At 45.1% G+C, this 19254-nt stretch overlaps 1 protein-coding gene across 2 annotated transcripts in view; it reads right to left on the reverse strand.

Annotated features, from left to right (window-relative positions):
• Positions 1-19254, reverse strand: part of ARAP2 (ArfGAP with RhoGAP domain, ankyrin repeat and PH domain 2) — a 575623-nt gene that overhangs the window by 9463 nt on the left and 546906 nt on the right. The window contains exon 33 of one of the 2 annotated variants that reach the window (XM_063922304.1): positions 8101-8223. The exons of the other annotated variant lie outside the window; for it this stretch is intronic. Within the exon in view, the coding sequence (XP_063778374.1) occupies positions 8101-8223 (123 nt within the window). The remainder of the gene's footprint in view (positions 1-8100; positions 8224-19254) is intronic. 2 annotated transcript variants of the gene reach the window in all.

Genomic DNA, 19254 nt, shown 5'->3' on the forward strand with positions numbered 1-19254 from the left:
CCGGGGTGTCCTGTGTTCTGAACTTGAACCATAGGAATGTTAGGGACCCACTTGATGTGGTCATCTGGCCGTGGTAGGTGGACCCATATTTTTGGCCAAACATTATGCTAAGAACCTCTATTTTACTCCATGTTAAATTGAAGAGTTTATTATATTTGTTCTGATTACCAGTGTTCTTAGTGCTTAGAGTGTGCACCTACATTTTTCCTTTTTTCTGTGTGGCCTAGTGCCTATTGCACAACAATACTGCACTAGCTGACTCAAATGCAAAATAGGATGAAAGGTTATAATTGTATTGATCGTGCACTGTATGCGTGAAGTTTAAATCACAGAATGCTTTATACCACTTAAACATTTTTGGAGTATCTTTTTTTCTGTAAATTCTTTATTATAAATGGTCCTAAAGAACCACTTCACCTTGCATCAGTTCATAAGTACAGAATTGTGTTATTTATGTGATCTTAATGGAGCACCACTACAATGAACATAAAAAAAAACATGTTGCCTGAATACCATATTTATTAGAGATGAGCGCCGGAAATTTTTCGGGTTTTGTGTTTTGGTTTTGGGTTCGGTTCCGCGGCCGTGTTTTGGGTTCGACCGCGTTTTGGCAAAACCTCACCGAATTTTTTTTGTCGGATTCGGGTGTGTTTTGGATTCGGGTGTTTTTTTCAAAAAACCCTAAAAAACAGCTTAAATCATAGAATTTGGGGGTAATTTTGATCCCAAAGTATTATTAACCTCAAAAACCATAATTTACACTCATTTTCAGCCTATTCTGAACACATCACACCTCACAATATTATTTTTAGTCCTAAAATTTGCACCGAGGTCGCTGTGTGAGTAAGATAAGCGACCCTAGTGGCCGACACAAACACCGGGCCCATCTAGGAGTGGCACTGCAGTGTCACGCAGGATGGCCCTTCCAAAAAACCCTCCCCAAACAGCACATGACGCAAAGAAAAAAAGAGGCGCAATGAGGTAGCTGACTGTGTGAGTAAGATTAGCGACCCTAGTGGCCGACACAAACACCGGGCACATCTAGGAGTGGCACTGCAGTGTCACGCAGGATGTCCCTTCCAAAAAACCCTCCCCAAACAGCACATGACGCAAAGAAAAAAAGAGGCGCAATGAGGTAGCTGACTGTGTGAGTAAGATTAGCGACCCTAGTGGCCGACACAAACACCGGGCCCATCTAGGAGTGGCACTGCAGTGTCACGCAGGATGTCCCTTCCAAAAAACCCTCCCCAATCAGCACATGATGCAAAGAAAAAGAAAAGAAAAAAGAGGTGCAAGATGGAATTATCCTTGGGCCCTCCCACCCACCCTTATGTTGTATAAACAAAACAGGACATGCACACTTTAACCAACCCATCATTTCAGTGACAGGGTCTGCCACACGACTGTGACTGATATGACGGGTTGGTTTGGACCCCCCCCAAAAAAGAAGCAATTAATCTCTCCTTGCACAAACTGGCTCTACAGAGGCAAGATGTCCACCTCATCTTCACCCTCCGATATATCACCGTGTACATCCCCCTCCTCACAGATTATCAATTCGTCCCCACTGGAATCCACCATCTCAGCTCCCTGTGTACTTTGTGGAGGCAATTGCTGCTGGTCAATGTCTCCGCGGAGGAATTGATTATAATTCATTTTAATGAACATCATCTTCTCCACATTTTCTGGATGTAACCTCGTACGCCGATTGCTGACAAGGTGAGCGGCGGCACTAAACACTCTTTCGGAGTACACACTTGTGGGAGGGCAACTTAGGTAGAATAAAGCCAGTTTGTGCAAGGGCCTCCAAATTGCCTCTTTTTCCTGCCAGTATAAGTACGGACTGTGTGACGTGCCTACTTGGATGCGGTCACTCATATAATCCTCCACCATTCTATCAATGTTGAGAGAATCATATGCAGTGACAGTAGACGACATGTCCGTAATCGTTGTCAGGTCCTTCAGTCCGGACCAGATGTCAGCATCAGCAGTCGCTCCAGACTGCCCTGCATCACCGCCAGCGGGTGGGCTCGGAATTCTGAGCCTTTTCCTCGCACCCCCAGTTGCGGGAGAATGTGAAGGAGGAGATGTTGACAGGTCGCGTTCCGCTTGACTTGACAATTTTGTCACCAGCAGGTCTTTCAACCCCAGCAGACCTGTGTCTGCCGGAAAGAGAGATCCAAGGTAGGCTTTAAATCTAGGATCGAGCACGGTGGCCAAAATGTAGTGCTCTGATTTCAACAGATTGACCACCCGTGAATCCTTGTTAAGCGAATTAAGGGCTGCATCCACAAGTCCCACATGCCTAGCGGAATCGCTCCGTGTTAGCTCCTTCTTCAATGCCTCCAGCTTCTTCTGCAAAAGCCTGATGAGGGGAATGACCTGACTCAGGCTGGCAGTGTCTGAACTGACTTCACGTGTGGCAAGTTCAAAGGGCATCAGAACCTTGCACAACGTTGAAATCATTCTCCACTGCACTTGAGACAGGTGCATTCCATCTCCTATATCGTGCTCAATTGTATAGGCTTGAATGGCCTTTTGCTGCTCCTCCAACCTCTGAAGCATATAGAGGGTTGAATTCCACCTCGTTACCACTTCTTGCTTCAGATGATGGCAGGGCAGGTTCAGTAGTTTTTGGTGGTGCTCCAGTCTTCTGTACGTGGTGCCTGTACGCCGAAAGTGTCCCGCAATTTTTCTGGCCACCGACAGCATCTCTTGCACGCCCCTGTCGTTTTTTAAAAAATTCTGCACCACCAAATTCAAGGTATGTGCAAAACATGGGACGTGCTGGAATTTGCCCAGATTTAATGCACACACAATATTGCTGGCGTTGTCCGATGCCACAAATCCACAGGAGAGTCCAATTGGGGTAAGCCATTCCGCGATGATCTTCCTCAGTTGCCGTAAGAGGTTTTCAGCTGTGTGCGTATTCTGGAAAGCGGTGATACAAAGCGTAGCCTGCCTAGGAAAGAGTTGGCGTTTGCGAGATGCTGCTACTGGTGCCGCCGCTGCTGTTCTTGCGGCGGGAGTCCATACATCTACCCAGTGGGCTGTCACAGTCATATAGTCCTGACCCTGCCCTGCTCCACTTGTCCACATGTCCGTGGTTAAGTGGACATTGGGTACAACTGCATTTTTTAGGACACTGGTGAGTCTTTTTCTGACGTCCGTGTACATTCTCGGTATCGCCTGCCTAGAGAAGTGGAACCTAGATGGTATTTGGTAACGGGGGCACACTGCCTCAATAAATTGTCTAGTTCCCTGTGAACTAACGGCGGATACCGGACGCACGTCTAACACCAACATAGTTGTCAAGGACTCAGTTATCCGCTTTGCAGTAGGATGACTGCTGTGATATTTCATCTTCCTCGCAAAGGACTGTTGAACAGTCAATTGCTTACTGGAAGTAGTACAAGTGGGCTTACGACTTCCCCTCTGGGATGACCATCGACTCCCAGCGGCAACAACAGCAGCGCCAGCAGCAGTAGGCGTTACACGCAAGGATGCATCGGAGGAATCCCAGGCAGGAAAGGACTCGTCAGACTTGCCAGTGACATGGCCTGCAGGACTATTGGCATTCCTGGGGAAGGAGGAAATTGACACTGAGGGAGTTGGTGGGGTGGTTTGCGTGAGCTTGGTTACAAGAGGAAGGGATTTACTGGTCAGTGGACTGCTTCCGCTGTCACCCAAAGTTTTTGAACTTGTCACTGACTTATTATGAATGCGCTGCAGGTGACGTATAAGGGAGGATGTTCCGAGGTGGTTAACGTCCTTACCCCTACTTATTACAGCTTGACAAAGGGAACACACGGCTTGACACCTGTTGTCCGCATTTCTGGTGAAATACCTCCACACCGAAGAGCTGATTTTTTTGGTATTTTCACCTGGCATGTCAACGGCCATATTCCTCCCACGGACAACAGGTGTCTCCCCGGGTGCCTGACTTAAACAAACCACCTCACCATCAGAATCCTCCTGGTCAATTTCCTCCCCAGCGCCAGCAACACCCATATCCTCCTCATCCTGGTGTACTTCAACACTGACATCTTCAATCTGACTATCAGGAACTGGACTGCGGGTGCTCCTTCCAGCACTTGCAGGGGGCATGCAAATAGTGGAAGGCGCATGCTCTTCACGTCCAGTGTTGGGAAGGTCAGGCATCGCAAACGACACAATTGGACTCTCCTTGTGGATTTGGGATTTCAAAGAACGCACAGTTCTTTGCGGTGCTTTTGCCAGCTTGAGTCTTTTCAGTTTTCTAGCGAGAGGCTGAGTGCTTCCATCCTCATGTGAAGCTGAACCACTAGCCATGAACATAGGCCAGGGCCTCAGCCGTTCCTTGCCACTCCGTGTGGTAAATGGCATATTGGCAAGTTTACGCTTCTCCTCCGACAATTTTATTTTAGGTTTTGGAGTCCTTTTTTTTCTGATATTTGGTGTTTTGGATTTGACATGCTCTGTACTATGACATTGGGCATCGGCCTTGGCAGACGACGTTGCTGGCATTTCATCGTCTCGGCCATGACTAGTGGCAGCAGCTTCAGCACGAGGTGGAAGTGGATCTTGATCTTTCCCTAATTTTGGAACCTCAACTTTTTTGTTCTCCATATTTTATAGGCAGAACTAAAAGGCACCTCAGGTAAACAATGGAGATGGATGGATTGGATACTAGTATACAATTATGGACGGACTGCCACGGTTAGGTGGTATAAAAAAACCACGGTTAGGTGGTATATATTATAATAATAATACAATTATGGATGGACGGACTGCCTGCCGACTGCCGACACAGAGGTAGCCACAGCCGTGAACTACCGCACTGTACACTGGTTGATAAAGAGATAGTAGTATACTCGTAACAACTAGTATGACACTATGACGACGGTATAAAGAATGGAAAAAAAACCACGGTTAGGTGGTATATATTATAATAATAATACAATTATGGATGGACGGACTGCCTGCCGACTGCCGACACAGAGGTAGCCACAGCCGTGAACTACCGCACTGTACACTGGTTGATAAAGAGATAGTAGTATACTCGTAACAACTAGTATGACACTATGACGACGGTATAAAGAATGAAAAAAAAAACACGGTTAGGTGGTATATATTATAATAATAATACAATTATGGATGGACGGACTGCCTGCCGACTGCCGACACAGAGGTAGCCACAGCCGTGAACTACCGCACTGTACACTGGTTGATAAAGAGATAGTAGTATACTCGTAACAACTAGTATGACACTATGACGACGGTATAAAGAATGAAAAAAAAACCACGGTTAGGTGGTATATATTATAATAATAATACAATTATGGATGGACGGACTGCCTGCCGACTGCCGACACAGAGGTAGCCACAGCCGTGAACTACCGCACTGTACACTGGTTGATAAAGAGATAGTAGTATACTCGTAACAATTAGGATGACACTATGACGGTATAAAGAATGAAAAAAAAACCACGGTTAGGTGGTAGGTATATAATAATAAATAATACAATTCTGGTCGGACGGACTGCCTGCCGTGTGCCGACACAGAGGTAGCCACAGCCGTGAACTACCGCACTGTACACTGGTTGATAAAGAGATAGTAGTATACTCGTAACAATTAGGATGACACTATGACGGTATAAAGAATGAAAAAAAAAACCACGGTTAGGTGGTAGGTATATAATAATAAATAATACAATTCTGGTCGGACGGACTGCCTGCCGTGTGCCGACACAGAGGTAGCCACAGCCGTGAACTACCGCACTGTACACTGGTTGATAAAGAGATAGTAGTATACTCGTAACAATTAGGATGACACTATGACGGTATAAAGAATGAAAAAAAAAACCACGGTTAGGTGGTAGGTATATAATAATAAATAATACAATTCTGGTCGGACGGACTGCCTGCCGTGTGCCGACACAGAGGTAGCCACAGCCGTGAACTACCGCACTGTACACTGGTTGATAAAGAGATAGTAGTATACTCGTAACAATTAGGATGACACTATGACGGTATAAAGAATGAAAAAAAAAACCACGGTTAGGTGGTAGGTATATAATAATAAATAATACAATTCTGGTCGGACGGACTGCCTGCCGTGTGCCGACACAGAGGTAGCCACAGCCGTGAACTACCGCACTGTACACTGGTTGATAAAGAGATAGTAGTATACTCGTAACAATTAGGATGACACTATGACGGTATAAAGAATGAAAAAAAAACCACGGTTAGGTGGTAGGTATATAATAATAAATAATACAATTCTGGTCGGACGGACTGCCTGCCGTGTGCCGACACAGAGGTAGCCACAGCCGTGAACTACCGCACTGTACACTGGTTGATAAAGAGATAGTAGTATACTCGTAACAATTAGGATGACACTATGACGGTATAAAGAATGAAAAAAAAACCACGGTTAGGTGGTAGGTATATAATAATAAATAATACAATTCTGGTCGGACGGACTGCCTGCCGTGTGCCGACACAGAGGTAGCCACAGCCGTGAACTACCGCACTGTACACTGGTTGATAAAGAGATAGTAGTATACTCGTAACAATTAGGATGACACTATGACGGTATAAAGAATGAAAAAAAAAACCACGGTTAGGTGGTAGGTATATAATAATAAATAATACAATTCTGGTCGGACGGACTGCCTGCCGTGTGCCGACACAGAGGTAGCCACAGCCGTGAACTACCGCACTGTACACTGGTTGATAAAGAGATAGTAGTATACTCGTAACAATTAGGATGACACTATGACGGTATAAAGAATGAAAAAAAAAACCACGGTTAGGTGGTAGGTATATAATAATAAATAATACAATTCTGGTCGGACGGACTGCCTGCCGTGTGCCGACACAGAGGTAGCCACAGCCGTGAACTACCGCACTGTACACTGGTTGATAAAGAGATAGTAGTATACTCGTAACAATTAGGATGACACTATGACGGTATAAAGAATGAAAAAAAAACCACGGTTAGGTGGTAGGTATATAATAATAAATAATACAATTCTGGTCGGACGGACTGCCTGCCGTGTGCCGACACAGAGGTAGCCACAGCCGTGAACTACCGCACTGTACTGTGTCTGCTGCTAATATAGACTGGTTGATATTTAAAGAGATATTAGTAGTATACAACAATACTATACTGGTGGTCAGGCACTGGTCACCACTCCTGCAGCAAAAGTGTGCACTGTTAATTAATATAATTGTACTCCTGGCTCCTGCTAACAACCTGCAGTGCTCCCCAGTCTCCCCCACAATTAATTATAAGCTTTTAATTTATACATTGATGACTGTGCAGCACACTGGGCTGAGCTGAGTGCACACAGACTGAGTCACACTGTGTGACTGACTGTGCTGTGTATCGTTTTTTTTTTCAGGCAGAGAACGGATATAGCAGAGAGAAGTGAACGGATATATTATATTAAATAAAAGTTAACTAGCAACTGCACTGGTCACTGACTGTGGTAAACTAACTCTGTCTGCGACTCTGCACAATCTCTCTCTCTCTCTATCTAATCTATCTCTATTCTAATGGAGAGGACGCCAGACACGTCCTCTCCCTATCAATCTCAATGCACGAGTGAAAATGGCGGCGACGCGCGGCTCCTTATATAGAATCCGAGTCTCGCGATAGAATCCGAGCCTCGCGAGAATCCGACAGCGTCATGATGACGTTCGGGCGCGCTCGGGTTAACCGAGCAAGGCGGGAAGATCCGAGTCGCTCGGACCCGTGAAAAAAAACATGAAGTTCGGGCGGGTTCGGATTCCGAGGAACCGAACCCGCTCATCTCTAATATTTATAAAATATAATACATTCATGAGTATTTGTTGGAACCAACATATAATTATTACAGTTACTGTTGTTGACCTGGACAAAGTCAGAATTATGTTAATCATTTTTTCCCCACAAGAGCTACTCATCACACTCTGTGAGCCAGACTACTGTTTAATCTTTAAGCACTTAATTAATATTATTATCCACCACTAAAATATATGCAATATCATTTAGTGTATTTCTCTTACAGAGTCCGTAATTATTCAGCCAAAGCACTAGAATAAAGGCTTGTATATGCTAAACTGCAGACTCACCGCAGGCATGTGCTTAGCTTCAGCGGGGTTCATCTTTGCTTTCCCACAAAATTCTGTTATCTGTAGATTTGAAGCTGTAAGAATTTTTTCATTCCTTTTTCTTGGAAATAAATCACCCGCATACTGTAGGATATAATGTGTTGGAATATTATTACATATATTTAAACAAAACTGCAATGTGCTTGAATTTAAAAAAAAATCTGTACTAAAGGGATTTATATTACATTTTAAAAGAGATATGCACAGACCCAGCTTTTTGGTTTTGATTTTATATCATCGTTGTGGTTTGGTTCTGGCAAAACTGCTTTCAAATGTTTTGTTTTTGGATCTAGATTTCTTTCAAAATTAATAATAACAGCTAAATTCATGTGGTTTGAATCTGTTTTGTTTCCTACAGTTATATTAACAGCAATAACATTAATTTCCTGTCCTTTCCAGCATGAAATGGCTCCTGAAATCGGGAGGGAGGATTTGTAGTACATGCCATACAAAACATGAGATTCGGTTTTTATATCTGAGTTCTGAACTTGGTGAGATGACCCAAGTCATGTCTTGGTTTGACTCAGTACCTCAAAATGACCAAAACCGTGACTCAATTCAGGTGTGTTCGGTACTCATCAGAACCAAATTGTCACAACTGAGGGCCTGAGCTGACGGGAGGCAGCCTCAGTTGTAGGGGCTGAGATGTACCGGAACCTGGGAGGTTGTATCAGACCCCTGGACATGTAAGTAACATGAATAATAACTGCCCGAAGGCGTGACCACGACAACTTGGATAAAAGTCAATGATGTTTATTATGACAACTCTGCAACACAGCAGCAGTAAAAGAAAACGTAAAAGTCAGCAAAGAATAAATACAGTTCCTGGGTACTACAGGATGGCAGGAGCCACAGGGCACTGGTAGTGTGAGATAGTTCTTATGATCTTCTAGATGGAAAGTCCTTACCAGGCCCGACTGTAGCAATGGAGATAACCCAGGATTGTGCCAGCTGGTGTTCCAGGAAAAGCTGGGTTGCTGAAGATAAAACAGCTGCTGTGGATACTGGCTGGAACCAGACTGTTGTTAGCACGGAGTGGATACTGGCTGGAATCAGTTAAATAATAAATGAACTTGGGAGCGATGAAATATGAACTGAAATGTAGAACTTGAGAGCGGAGAAATAATAATACCGGTGGAGAGTGGTAAAGTGTAGAAAGGACACCGGCCCTTTAAGGGAAGCTGTACTCTGCTGGAAGCTGAGCTGGAAGCAGGTAAAGTTGTAGCTGGAAACAGATGAATCCACAATGGATTGGAGAGTCAGGCTACACCGCAGGTGGTATGCTGGTGCGGGTCTCTATGGTGGAAGTCTTGAGACAGGAGCTGGAACCTGGAAGACAATCACAGGAGAGAGACAAACAGGAACTAGGTTTGACAACCAAAGCACTGACGCCTTCCTTGCTCAGGCACAGTGTATTTATACCTGCAGCAAGGAAGGGATTGGCTAGGCAATTATGCAGATTATCAATACTGAGAACAGATTGGTGGAAATGATCAGCTGACAGAATCCAAGATGGCTGCGCCCATGCAGACACTTGGAGGGAAGTTTGGTTTGTAATCCATGTGGTAATGAAAACAGTAATGGCGGCGCCGGCCACCGGAGACAGGAGGCGCCAGGCTGACAGATGCACATCCAACCACGCGGACACAGCGGAGGCCGCGGCTGACGTAATCGCCACTCAGACACTCTGCATGCAGAAGTTCAGGGACGGCGGCGGAGGCCGCGGGAGACGCCATGCCAGGTGTAATATGGCGTTTACTGTGACAGCGTCCCAGAGTGACAGGAGAGGATACAGGAATGTACACATCAGGATAACAGATGGGATCCGGTCCTGGAGCGCTGAGCCAGCCTTAGGAGGCATCTGATGGGTAAGAAATGGCGTCCAGATACCCGGATCGTGACAGCACCCCCCCTTTAGGAGTGGCCCCAGGACACTTCTTTGGCTTTTGAGGAAACTTGGAATGGAATCTCCGGACCAAGGCAGGAGCATGGACATCAGAAGCATTGGTCCATGAACGTTCCTCAGGACCATAACCCTTCCAGTCAATAAGATATTGTAGTTGACCGTAACGGTGACGTGAGTCCAGGATCTTGGCCACTTCATACTCAACGCCTCGTTGAGTTTGGACTTTCGGAGTTGGAGGAAGTGAGGAATGAAACCGATTCAAGATCAGCGGTTTCAACAGGGAAACATGGAATGTCCTGGGTATTTTTAAGAAGGGAGGCAACTGGAGTCTGTAAGCAACAGGATTGATGACTTGTTCAATCTTGAAAGGACCGATATAGCGAGGTGCAAACTTCATACTGGGAACTCTTAACCTCAAATTCTTCGTGGATAACCATACCCGATCACCCATCTTGAGAGCAGGAACTGCTCGACGCTTCTTATCCGCAAACTTCTTGTACCTGAACGATGCCTTGAGCAGAGCTGATCGTACGCTCTTCCAGATATTGGCAAACTGATGCAAGGTGATATCCACTGCGGGAACAGAAGTTGCTGGAAGCGGTTGGAACTCAGGGACTTTAGGGTGGAATCCAAAGTTAGTGAAGAATGGTGTTGAAGCAGATGAAGAATGATACTGGTTGTTATGACAGAACTCGGCCCAGGGAAGTAATTGAACCCAGTCATCTTGAGAGGAGGACACATAGATGCGGAGGAAGGCCTCCAAGTCCTGATTCACCCTCTCGGTTTGACCATTGGTCTGAGGATGGTAAGCCGTGGAAAACTTTAGCTTGACTTGGAGGACTTGACATAAACTTCGCCAGAATTTGGCTGTGAATTGAACTCCTCGATCTGAGATAATTTCTTCTGGAAGACCGTGGAGTCGGAAGATCTCTTGTATGAATACTTGAGCCAACTTGGAAGCTGACGGAAGACCGGTGAGAGGAATGAAGTGTGCCATCTTGGTGAACCGGTCAACTACCACCCAGATGGTATTGAACTTGTTGCACATGGGTAAGTCTGTAATGAAATCCATCGACAAGTGGGTCCATGGTCGACGGGGAACGGATAGTGGAACCAGTTGCCCCGCAGGCGACTGGCGGGATACTTTATGTTGGGCACACTTTGGGCAAGATGCAATAAACTCCAAGACGTCCTTTTTCAGAGTTGGCCACCAATAGGACCTAGAGATAAACTCCAGGGTTTTTTGGATACCTGTATGTCCGGCAAAACGGGAAGCATGGGCCCAATGCATGAGCTTCTTCCTTAGTATCGGCTTCACAAAACTTTTCCCTGATGGGGGCGTAGAGTCCATCCCTACCGTGGAGAATGCCAACGGATTTATAATAGGATGCTTATCTGAAGACTCTGACTCATTTTCTTGCTCCCATGAGCGGGAAAGGGCATCGGCCTTGCGATTCTGAGAGCCCGGACAGAACTGGAGTTTAAAGTCGAACCTGGAAAAGAAAAGTGCCCATCTGGCCTGACGAGGTTTGAGACATTGTGCGCCCTTCAGGTATAAAAGGTTCTTGTGGTCTGTAAGTATGGTGATTGAATGAGAAGCTCCCTCCAACAGATACCTCCACTCTTCTAGAGCGAGCTTGATGGCTAGCAACTCCTGGTCGCCAATGGCATAGTTGCGCTCAGCTGGGGAGAACTTCCGGGAGAAGAAACTGCAAGGGTGTAAATGGCCATCTTTAGCCCTCTGAGATAACACCGCTCCTACTCCAACAGAGGAGGCATCCACCTCTAAGATGAAAGGAGAGTCGATGTCAGGCTGTTTCAGAACAGGCGCAGAGATGAACCTTTGTTTTAAAAGATGAAATGCTTGCATGGCTTCTTCAGACCACTTGGACGGGTTAGCACCCTTCTTAGTGAAAGCAGTAATAGGCGCCACAATGGTGGAAAAGTCTCGTATAAACTTTCGGTAATAGTTGGCGAACCCTAAGAACCTCTGGACCCCTTTGAGGGTTAAGGGTACCGGCCAATTTTGGATTGCTTGTAGTTTCTCAGGATCCATCTCTAGTCCGGAACCGGACACAATGTACCCTAGAAACGGAATGGACTTGACTTCAAAGACGCATTTTTCTAATTTGCAATAGAGATGATTGACACGGAGACGGGACAGAACCTCTTTAACCCAAAAACGATGTTCCTCTAAATCGTTGGCAAAAATGAGGATATCGTCTAGATAGACCACGACATGACGGTATAGAATGTCTCTGAAGATCTCATTGACAAAATGCTGGAAGACAGCTGGAGCATTGCTCAATCCGAAGGGCATGACGAGGTACTCATAATGTCCGTCACGGGTGTTAAAGGCGGTCTTCCACTCGTCACCCTCACGGATCAGGATGAGATTGTATGCACCTCGCAAGTCCAGCTTTGTAAAGATGGTAGCTCCGCTAACTCTGTCAAAGAGCTCAGTAATTAGGGGTAAAGGATAAACGTTCTTGATGGTAATGTCGTTCAAACCTCTGTAGTCGATACACGGCCGCAGACCACCATCTTTCTTTTTTACAAAAAAGAAGCCTGCGCCGGCTGGAGAAGAAGAAGGTCGAATGAACCCCTTTGCTAGGTTCTCTTTAATATATTCCTCCATAGAATGCGTCTCAGGCAGAGACAACGGATAAGTTCGGCCTCGAGGTGGAACCTTCCCTGGAACGAGATCAATCGGACAGTCCCATTCTCTATGAGGAGGAAGGATATCAGCAGAAGCTTTACTGAACACATCCGTGAAATCTTGATATGGAGGAGGTGGAACATCAGACGACCTGGGGGAGGAAGAACAGACAGGCAATACTTTAAACAAACATGTCTCAGCACAGGAGGAACCCCATGCCAGGATTTGCGTAGTCGTCCAATCAATTGTAGGATTGTGAAGACGGAGCCATGGAAGGCCCAGGACCACAGGATGTGTGGCTCTTGGAATCACTAAAAAAGAAATAAGTTCGGAATGAAGAACTCCCACTCTCAGACGAACTGGTAGAGTCCTTAAAGAAATAACTGCATCAAAAATTTTGCTGCCATCCACGGCAGTTAAAGAAATGGACGAAGGAAGTCTCTCGGTGGGTAGGGACCACCGTTTAACATAGGCTTCGGTAATAAAGTTCCCAGCTGCTCCGGAATCAAGGAGGGCAATGACGTTCCGATAACGTTGAGCAACTTGAAGCGAGACTGGGAGATTACAATCTTGAGGAGATGGAGAGGAGATCATTACTCCTAGCCGGCCCTCTCCTTGGCGAGCTAGGATTTGGAGTTTCCCGGACGTTTGGGACAGGCATTAATGGTGTGAGACGGAGCTGCACAATAGAGACAGAGAAACTCGGAGAGACGTCTTCGGCGCTCAGCAGGAGTTAAACGGGAACGGCCAAGTTGCATGGGCTCATCTTTAGATGGTGACAGTTGACGAGGAGGAGGAGCAGAAGATTTTGGAGCAGATGATCTTCCACGCTCAGTTGCTCTCTCTCTGAAACGTAAATCAACTTTCGTGCAGAGTGAGATTAGCTCATCTAACTTAGAAGGTAAGTCTCTGGTAGCTAACTCATCTTTAATACGCTCAGATAAGCCATGCCAGAATGCAGCATACAGGGCCTCGTCGTTCCATGCCAGTTCGGATGCCAGGATCTGGAACTGTATCAGATATTGTCCTACAGTACATGACCCCTGGCGTAAACGGAGAATCTCGGATGAAGCTGAGGTTACCCGGCCTGGCTCGTCGAAGATGCGCCTGAATGTTGACACGAAGGCAGTGTAGGAAGATAGCAGGGTGTCGGACCTCTCCCATAACGGTGATGCCCAATCAAGGGCTGAGCCACTGAGAAGAGAAATAATGTAGGCAATTTTTGTACGGTCACTGGGAAAATTGCCAGGTTGTAGCTCAAACTGAATCTCACACTGGTTGAGAAATCCCCTGCAGAATCTTGGAGATCCGTCAAATTTTGCTGGCGTTGGAAGATGAAGACGTGGAGCAGAAATGGGTAAGGTGGGTGGGGTTATAGCTGGAGTCACTGTGGTTGACGGACCAGACGCGCCTGATCCACGGAGAGTTGTCTGAATCCCATCCAGCCGAGTAGAGAGATCCTGGAGACAGCGGATGATGTGGCCCTGTGCAGCCTCCTGATGTTCTAGTCGGGCTGCCAGTTCTTGCATCGGCCTGGCCGCTTGATCCTGGTCTCCGGCTGGATTCATTAGGTCAGTGCTTACTGTCACAACTGAGGGCCTGAGCTGACGGGAGGCAGCCTCAGTTGTAGGGGCTGAGATGTACCGGAACCTGGGAGGTTGTATCAGACCCCTGGACATGTAAGTAACATGAATAATAACTGCCCGAAGGCGTGACCACGACAACTTGGATAAAAGTCAATGATGTTTATTATGACAACTCCGCAACACAGCAGCAGTAAAAGAAAACGTAAAAGTCAGCAAAGAATAAATACAGTTCCTGGGTACTACAGGATGGCAGGAGCCACAGGGCACTGGTAGTGTGAGATAGTTCTTATGATCTTCTAGATGGAAAGTCCTTACCAGGCCCGACTGTAGCAATGGAGATAACCCAGGATTGTGCCAGCTGGTGTTCCAGGAAAAGCTGGGTTGCTGAAGATAAAACAGCTGCTGTGGATACTGGCTGGAACCAGACTGTTGTTAGCACGGAGTGGATACTGGCTGGAACCAGTTAAATAATAAATGAACTTGGGAGCGATGAAATATGAACTGAAATGTAGAACTTGAGAGCGGAGAAATAATAATACCGGTGGAGAGTGGTAAAGTGTAGAAAGGACACCGGCCCTTTAAGGGAAGCTGTACTCTGCTGGAAGCTGAGCTGGAAGCAGGTAAAGTTGTAGCTGGAAACAGATGAATCCACAATGGATTGGAGAGTCAGGCTACACCGCAGGTGGAATGCTGGTGCGGGTCTCTATGGTGGAAGTCTTGAGACAGGAGCTGGAACCTGGAAGACAATCACAGGAGAGAGACAAACAGGAACTAGGTTTGACAACCAAAGCACTGACGCCTTCCTTGCTCAGGCACAGTGTATTTATACCTGCAGCAAGGAAGGGATTGGCTAGGCAATTATGCAGATTATCAATACTGAGAACAGATTGGTGGAAATGATCAGCTGACAGAATCCAAGATGGCTGCGCCCATGCAGACACTTGGAGGGAAGTTTGGTTTGTAATCCATGTGGTAATGAAAACAGTAATGGCGGCGCCGGCCACCGGAGACAGGAGGCGCCAGGCTGACAGATGCACATCCAACCACGCGGACACAGCGGAGGCCGCGGCTGACGTAATCGCCACTCAGACACTCTGCATGCAGAAGTTCAGGGACGGCGGCGGAGGCCGCGGGAGACGCCATGCCAGGTGTAATATGGCGTTTACTGTGACAGCGTCCCAGAGTGACAGGAGAGGATACAGGAATGTACACATCAGGATAACAGATGGGATCCGGTCCTGGAGCGCTGAGCCAGCCTAAGGAGGCATCTGATGGGTAAGAAATGGCGTCCAGATACCCGGATCGTGACACAAATGGCCTATCTCTAATAAAAAAAGTGCATAATTATTCAAAGAAATCCAGTAACATCCTTTAGAGAGTCATGCATGCATTTGTCCACAAGGTGAAAACACTGCCATAAGTGAGGGCAAACTGGGATAACATGGGGAGCTGTCTCAGAGAGCAACAATTTTGAGGGTAGCAAATTCATTTTTTTTTAATGCAAAAGTTTAATGAGCCGTAGTTACTTTGGTCTGATAAAAAAAAAATTCATATGTTAAAGTGCACACAACTTATATTCAACTTTTCATGATACTGTACTGTAATTTGTGTTCATTTGTACAGTATGAGGGATGAGATAATTAACATTAAATCCCTGCCTAGATTACTACTTGCTGATGATAATAAACTGCTTAAGATTCTGTAATAGATGACAAAAATCCATCATTGACCACCTGTGAAACAACCCCTCCCAGGATACAAAAATTGTGGCCCGGTTCACAGTTTGACCCCATGTCCTCCAATGCTATCACAGACTTCTTGAGACCTATGACTTTAAACAAAACAGTCCAATTGATGACAATCTATCCAGAGAAGAAAGTCTGGCCCTTTCTGCCTTTGGGAAAAGACAAGACATCAACATGGGGCTGATAAGGGTGGGGCGATAGTGATACAGAACACCTCTGACCATATTACTGAATGCTATCACCTATTAAATGATTCTGACACTTACAGCCCCTTTGATGGTGATCCCACTGAAAGCTATAAGAAAGAACCTTATGGGTTATTACAACAAGCAGTGTCATCTGTGACAAGTTCACATACATTTTTTATTCACTGAACACCCCATTGTGCCCCTTTTTTACATTATAGCTAAAATTCACAAGGATGCACAGAGACTCCCAGACAGACTCATCATTTATGTGAACTATTGGCTATATATTTAGACACATTCTTGCAGTACAGAGAACTTTTACCACTTAAAGGAATCCAATATGTTACTAAAGAGGATGTCTACCATTGATCAGATACCTAGTGACACTTTGCTTGCCACATTGGATGAAGAAAGATTATACACTTGTAGCCCCAATAAAGCAGGTTTACAATCTGTTAAACAATTGATTATGGGCAACGTGCAGTATCGGGGACCTGATATTAAGTTTACATTGAAGCTGTTGGAGGTCACTTTCAGCCACAATTACTTCATTTCAATGTCAGATATTACAGACAGAGGATGGGTTGTACCATGGGCTCAGCTGTGGACTCATCCTTTGCCAAAAGTTACATGTGGGTTGTTGAACATTCTCTGTTTTTTAAAATGAAAAGGTGGCACATTGTATTTTCTTGTACTAACGGTACATAGATAACCTGCTTATCTTTTGACAGGATCAAAAACAACAACTTGATGAATTAGTGGCCACTCAGAATCACTCACTGAGGAGCAGATGTATAAACCTGGAGAAGGCATAAGGAAGTGATAAACCAGTGATAAGCGCAAGGTGATAAATGCACCAGCCAATCAGCTCTGATATGTAAATTGACAATTAGGAGCTGATTGGCTGGTGCGTTATCACCTTGCACCTATCACTGCTTTATCACTTCCTAATACCTTCCCCAGGTTAATAAATCTGCCCCAGAGTCCTATGAAATTGTCTCTTACTAGCACTGCTACTGAAATCTGTTTTTTAGATTCAGTATTCTCATCAGTGTTGATCAGGGTAAGCTGAATATGTGTTTAGATAACAAAACTATGGATCGGAACATGTTACTCCTCAATAACAGCTTTCACCCTGTTTCTACCATCAAAGGTCTGCCCTACTCTCAGTCTCTCCGGGTGTACAGGGTCACCAGCGACTGTGATGAGACTTAGGAACAGTCAGACCTCATGTTACAGAAGTTTCTAGCTTTAAGGCTACCCTCAGGTGCGCTAAAGATCACTAGGTGAGCTAGGTGAGCTTAAGATCGCAAAAGACTGGCTAGAAATAGATGTGATATACTTGAAATGACCAAGAAAAAGGCACAGGGTGCAGTGTTACCCTGGGCCAATGAGTTTAATACTACTAGTGTTATCACTAGTAAGAAGGCCAAGGAACTCTGGCCCATTATTACCACTGACCCAGATTTAAGTGCCCTTAATGATTTCAGTATCATGCGCAGCCGCACTAGGGGAGGAACGTCAGAGACATTGTGATAACAACAGATATACAGTAACAGGGTTCCTGAATAGACACAGAGACATGTTTTATCTCGCAAGAATGGATGCTTCAGGTGCCTAGGGTCCATGACATGCGGTTATTTATTATTATTATTATTATTAGGAGGATTACCAGTTATTTATATAGTGCATAAATATTCCGCAGCCCTTTTCAGAGAATATCTGGCCATTCACATCAGTCCCTGCCCCAGTGGAGCTTACAATCTATATTCCCTACCACATGTATCACACATTCATGCTAGGGTTACGTTTTTTGGGAGCCAATTAACTTACCAGTATATTTTTGGATTGTGGGAGGAAACCGGAGTGCCCAGAAGAAACCCACGAAAGTACGGGGAGACTATACAAACTCCACACAGTTAGTGCCATGGTGGAAATGGAACCCATGACCGTAGTGCTGTGAGACAGTAATTCTAACTATTACACCATCTGTACTGCCATTACACCATCCGTACTGCCAACATAATATAACCCGCATGGCCACTTGATGACAAACAGATGGAGCTGCACTCATCTAGTGTGGCTCCATCGCACATAAGCACACCCAGCTTGACGAGGCGATCCATCCACCTAGTCACACCGGGTCACTTCCATTCTAGCAATTAGCATGGCTCCATCTGCAAATAGCAAATTAGTAGATATATTTATCTACAGGGGATGTAATTGTGCACCCATATTCTGGGAAAAGTTCAAAATCAATTGGCTCCACATGTATGGTTCCAAATTTGCTATTTATGTAATCAAATAGCCATGCGGGTGATATTATATAAGCAACACGGTCTGGCCATCTGCACAGCTCTCCAAACGGGCAACAGTGATCGGCCGGTGGCCCGGCATTTTATTGAGTCTGGCCACATTATGGCCATGTTAAAATACAAGATCACTGATCATGTGCGATATCTCCATGAGGGGACAATAGGGGTAAGAAGCTGCTACAGCTTGAATCAGATGGATTTCCTAAGCTTGAAACCTTGTGCCCCCAAATCATAAATGAATCACTGGGTCTATTACATTTTGTATAGTTTTTCAGAACATGTTATCATTTGCTACATTGTTTTTTATTAACCTTGGGTGTTTGTCTGTTATTAACCCATAATAGGATGTTTTGACATCCTTTTATGGGTTAATAAAACACCCTATTATAGGGTAATAGGGCTAGTCCCACTTTATGTAGTATGTATGGGACAGGGTTTATTTCTTGTCCTTCTAATACATTAGTTGTGTTAGTTGTACATTAGTAGTTGTCCCTCCTATTCCTGTTGGGAATTGCTGTGTTAATATTTAGATTTTTTACATTTATTTTCTCATGTTTGTGCAGCACTCATTTAATTAGTATCATTTTGCCACTCTTATTGTGCATACTTTTATTCTTTGGGCAATGATGTTTATAGATAATAATATTATTGTATTGTTGTATTAGCACTCTGCACCTTTGTTACCATGGTTATATTTTTATTTATTTATTATTTAT

Source organism: Pseudophryne corroboree, chromosome 1 (genome assembly GCF_028390025.1).
Source record: "Pseudophryne corroboree isolate aPseCor3 chromosome 1, aPseCor3.hap2, whole genome shotgun sequence".
Classification (NCBI taxonomy): domain Eukaryota; kingdom Metazoa; phylum Chordata; class Amphibia; order Anura; family Myobatrachidae; genus Pseudophryne; species Pseudophryne corroboree.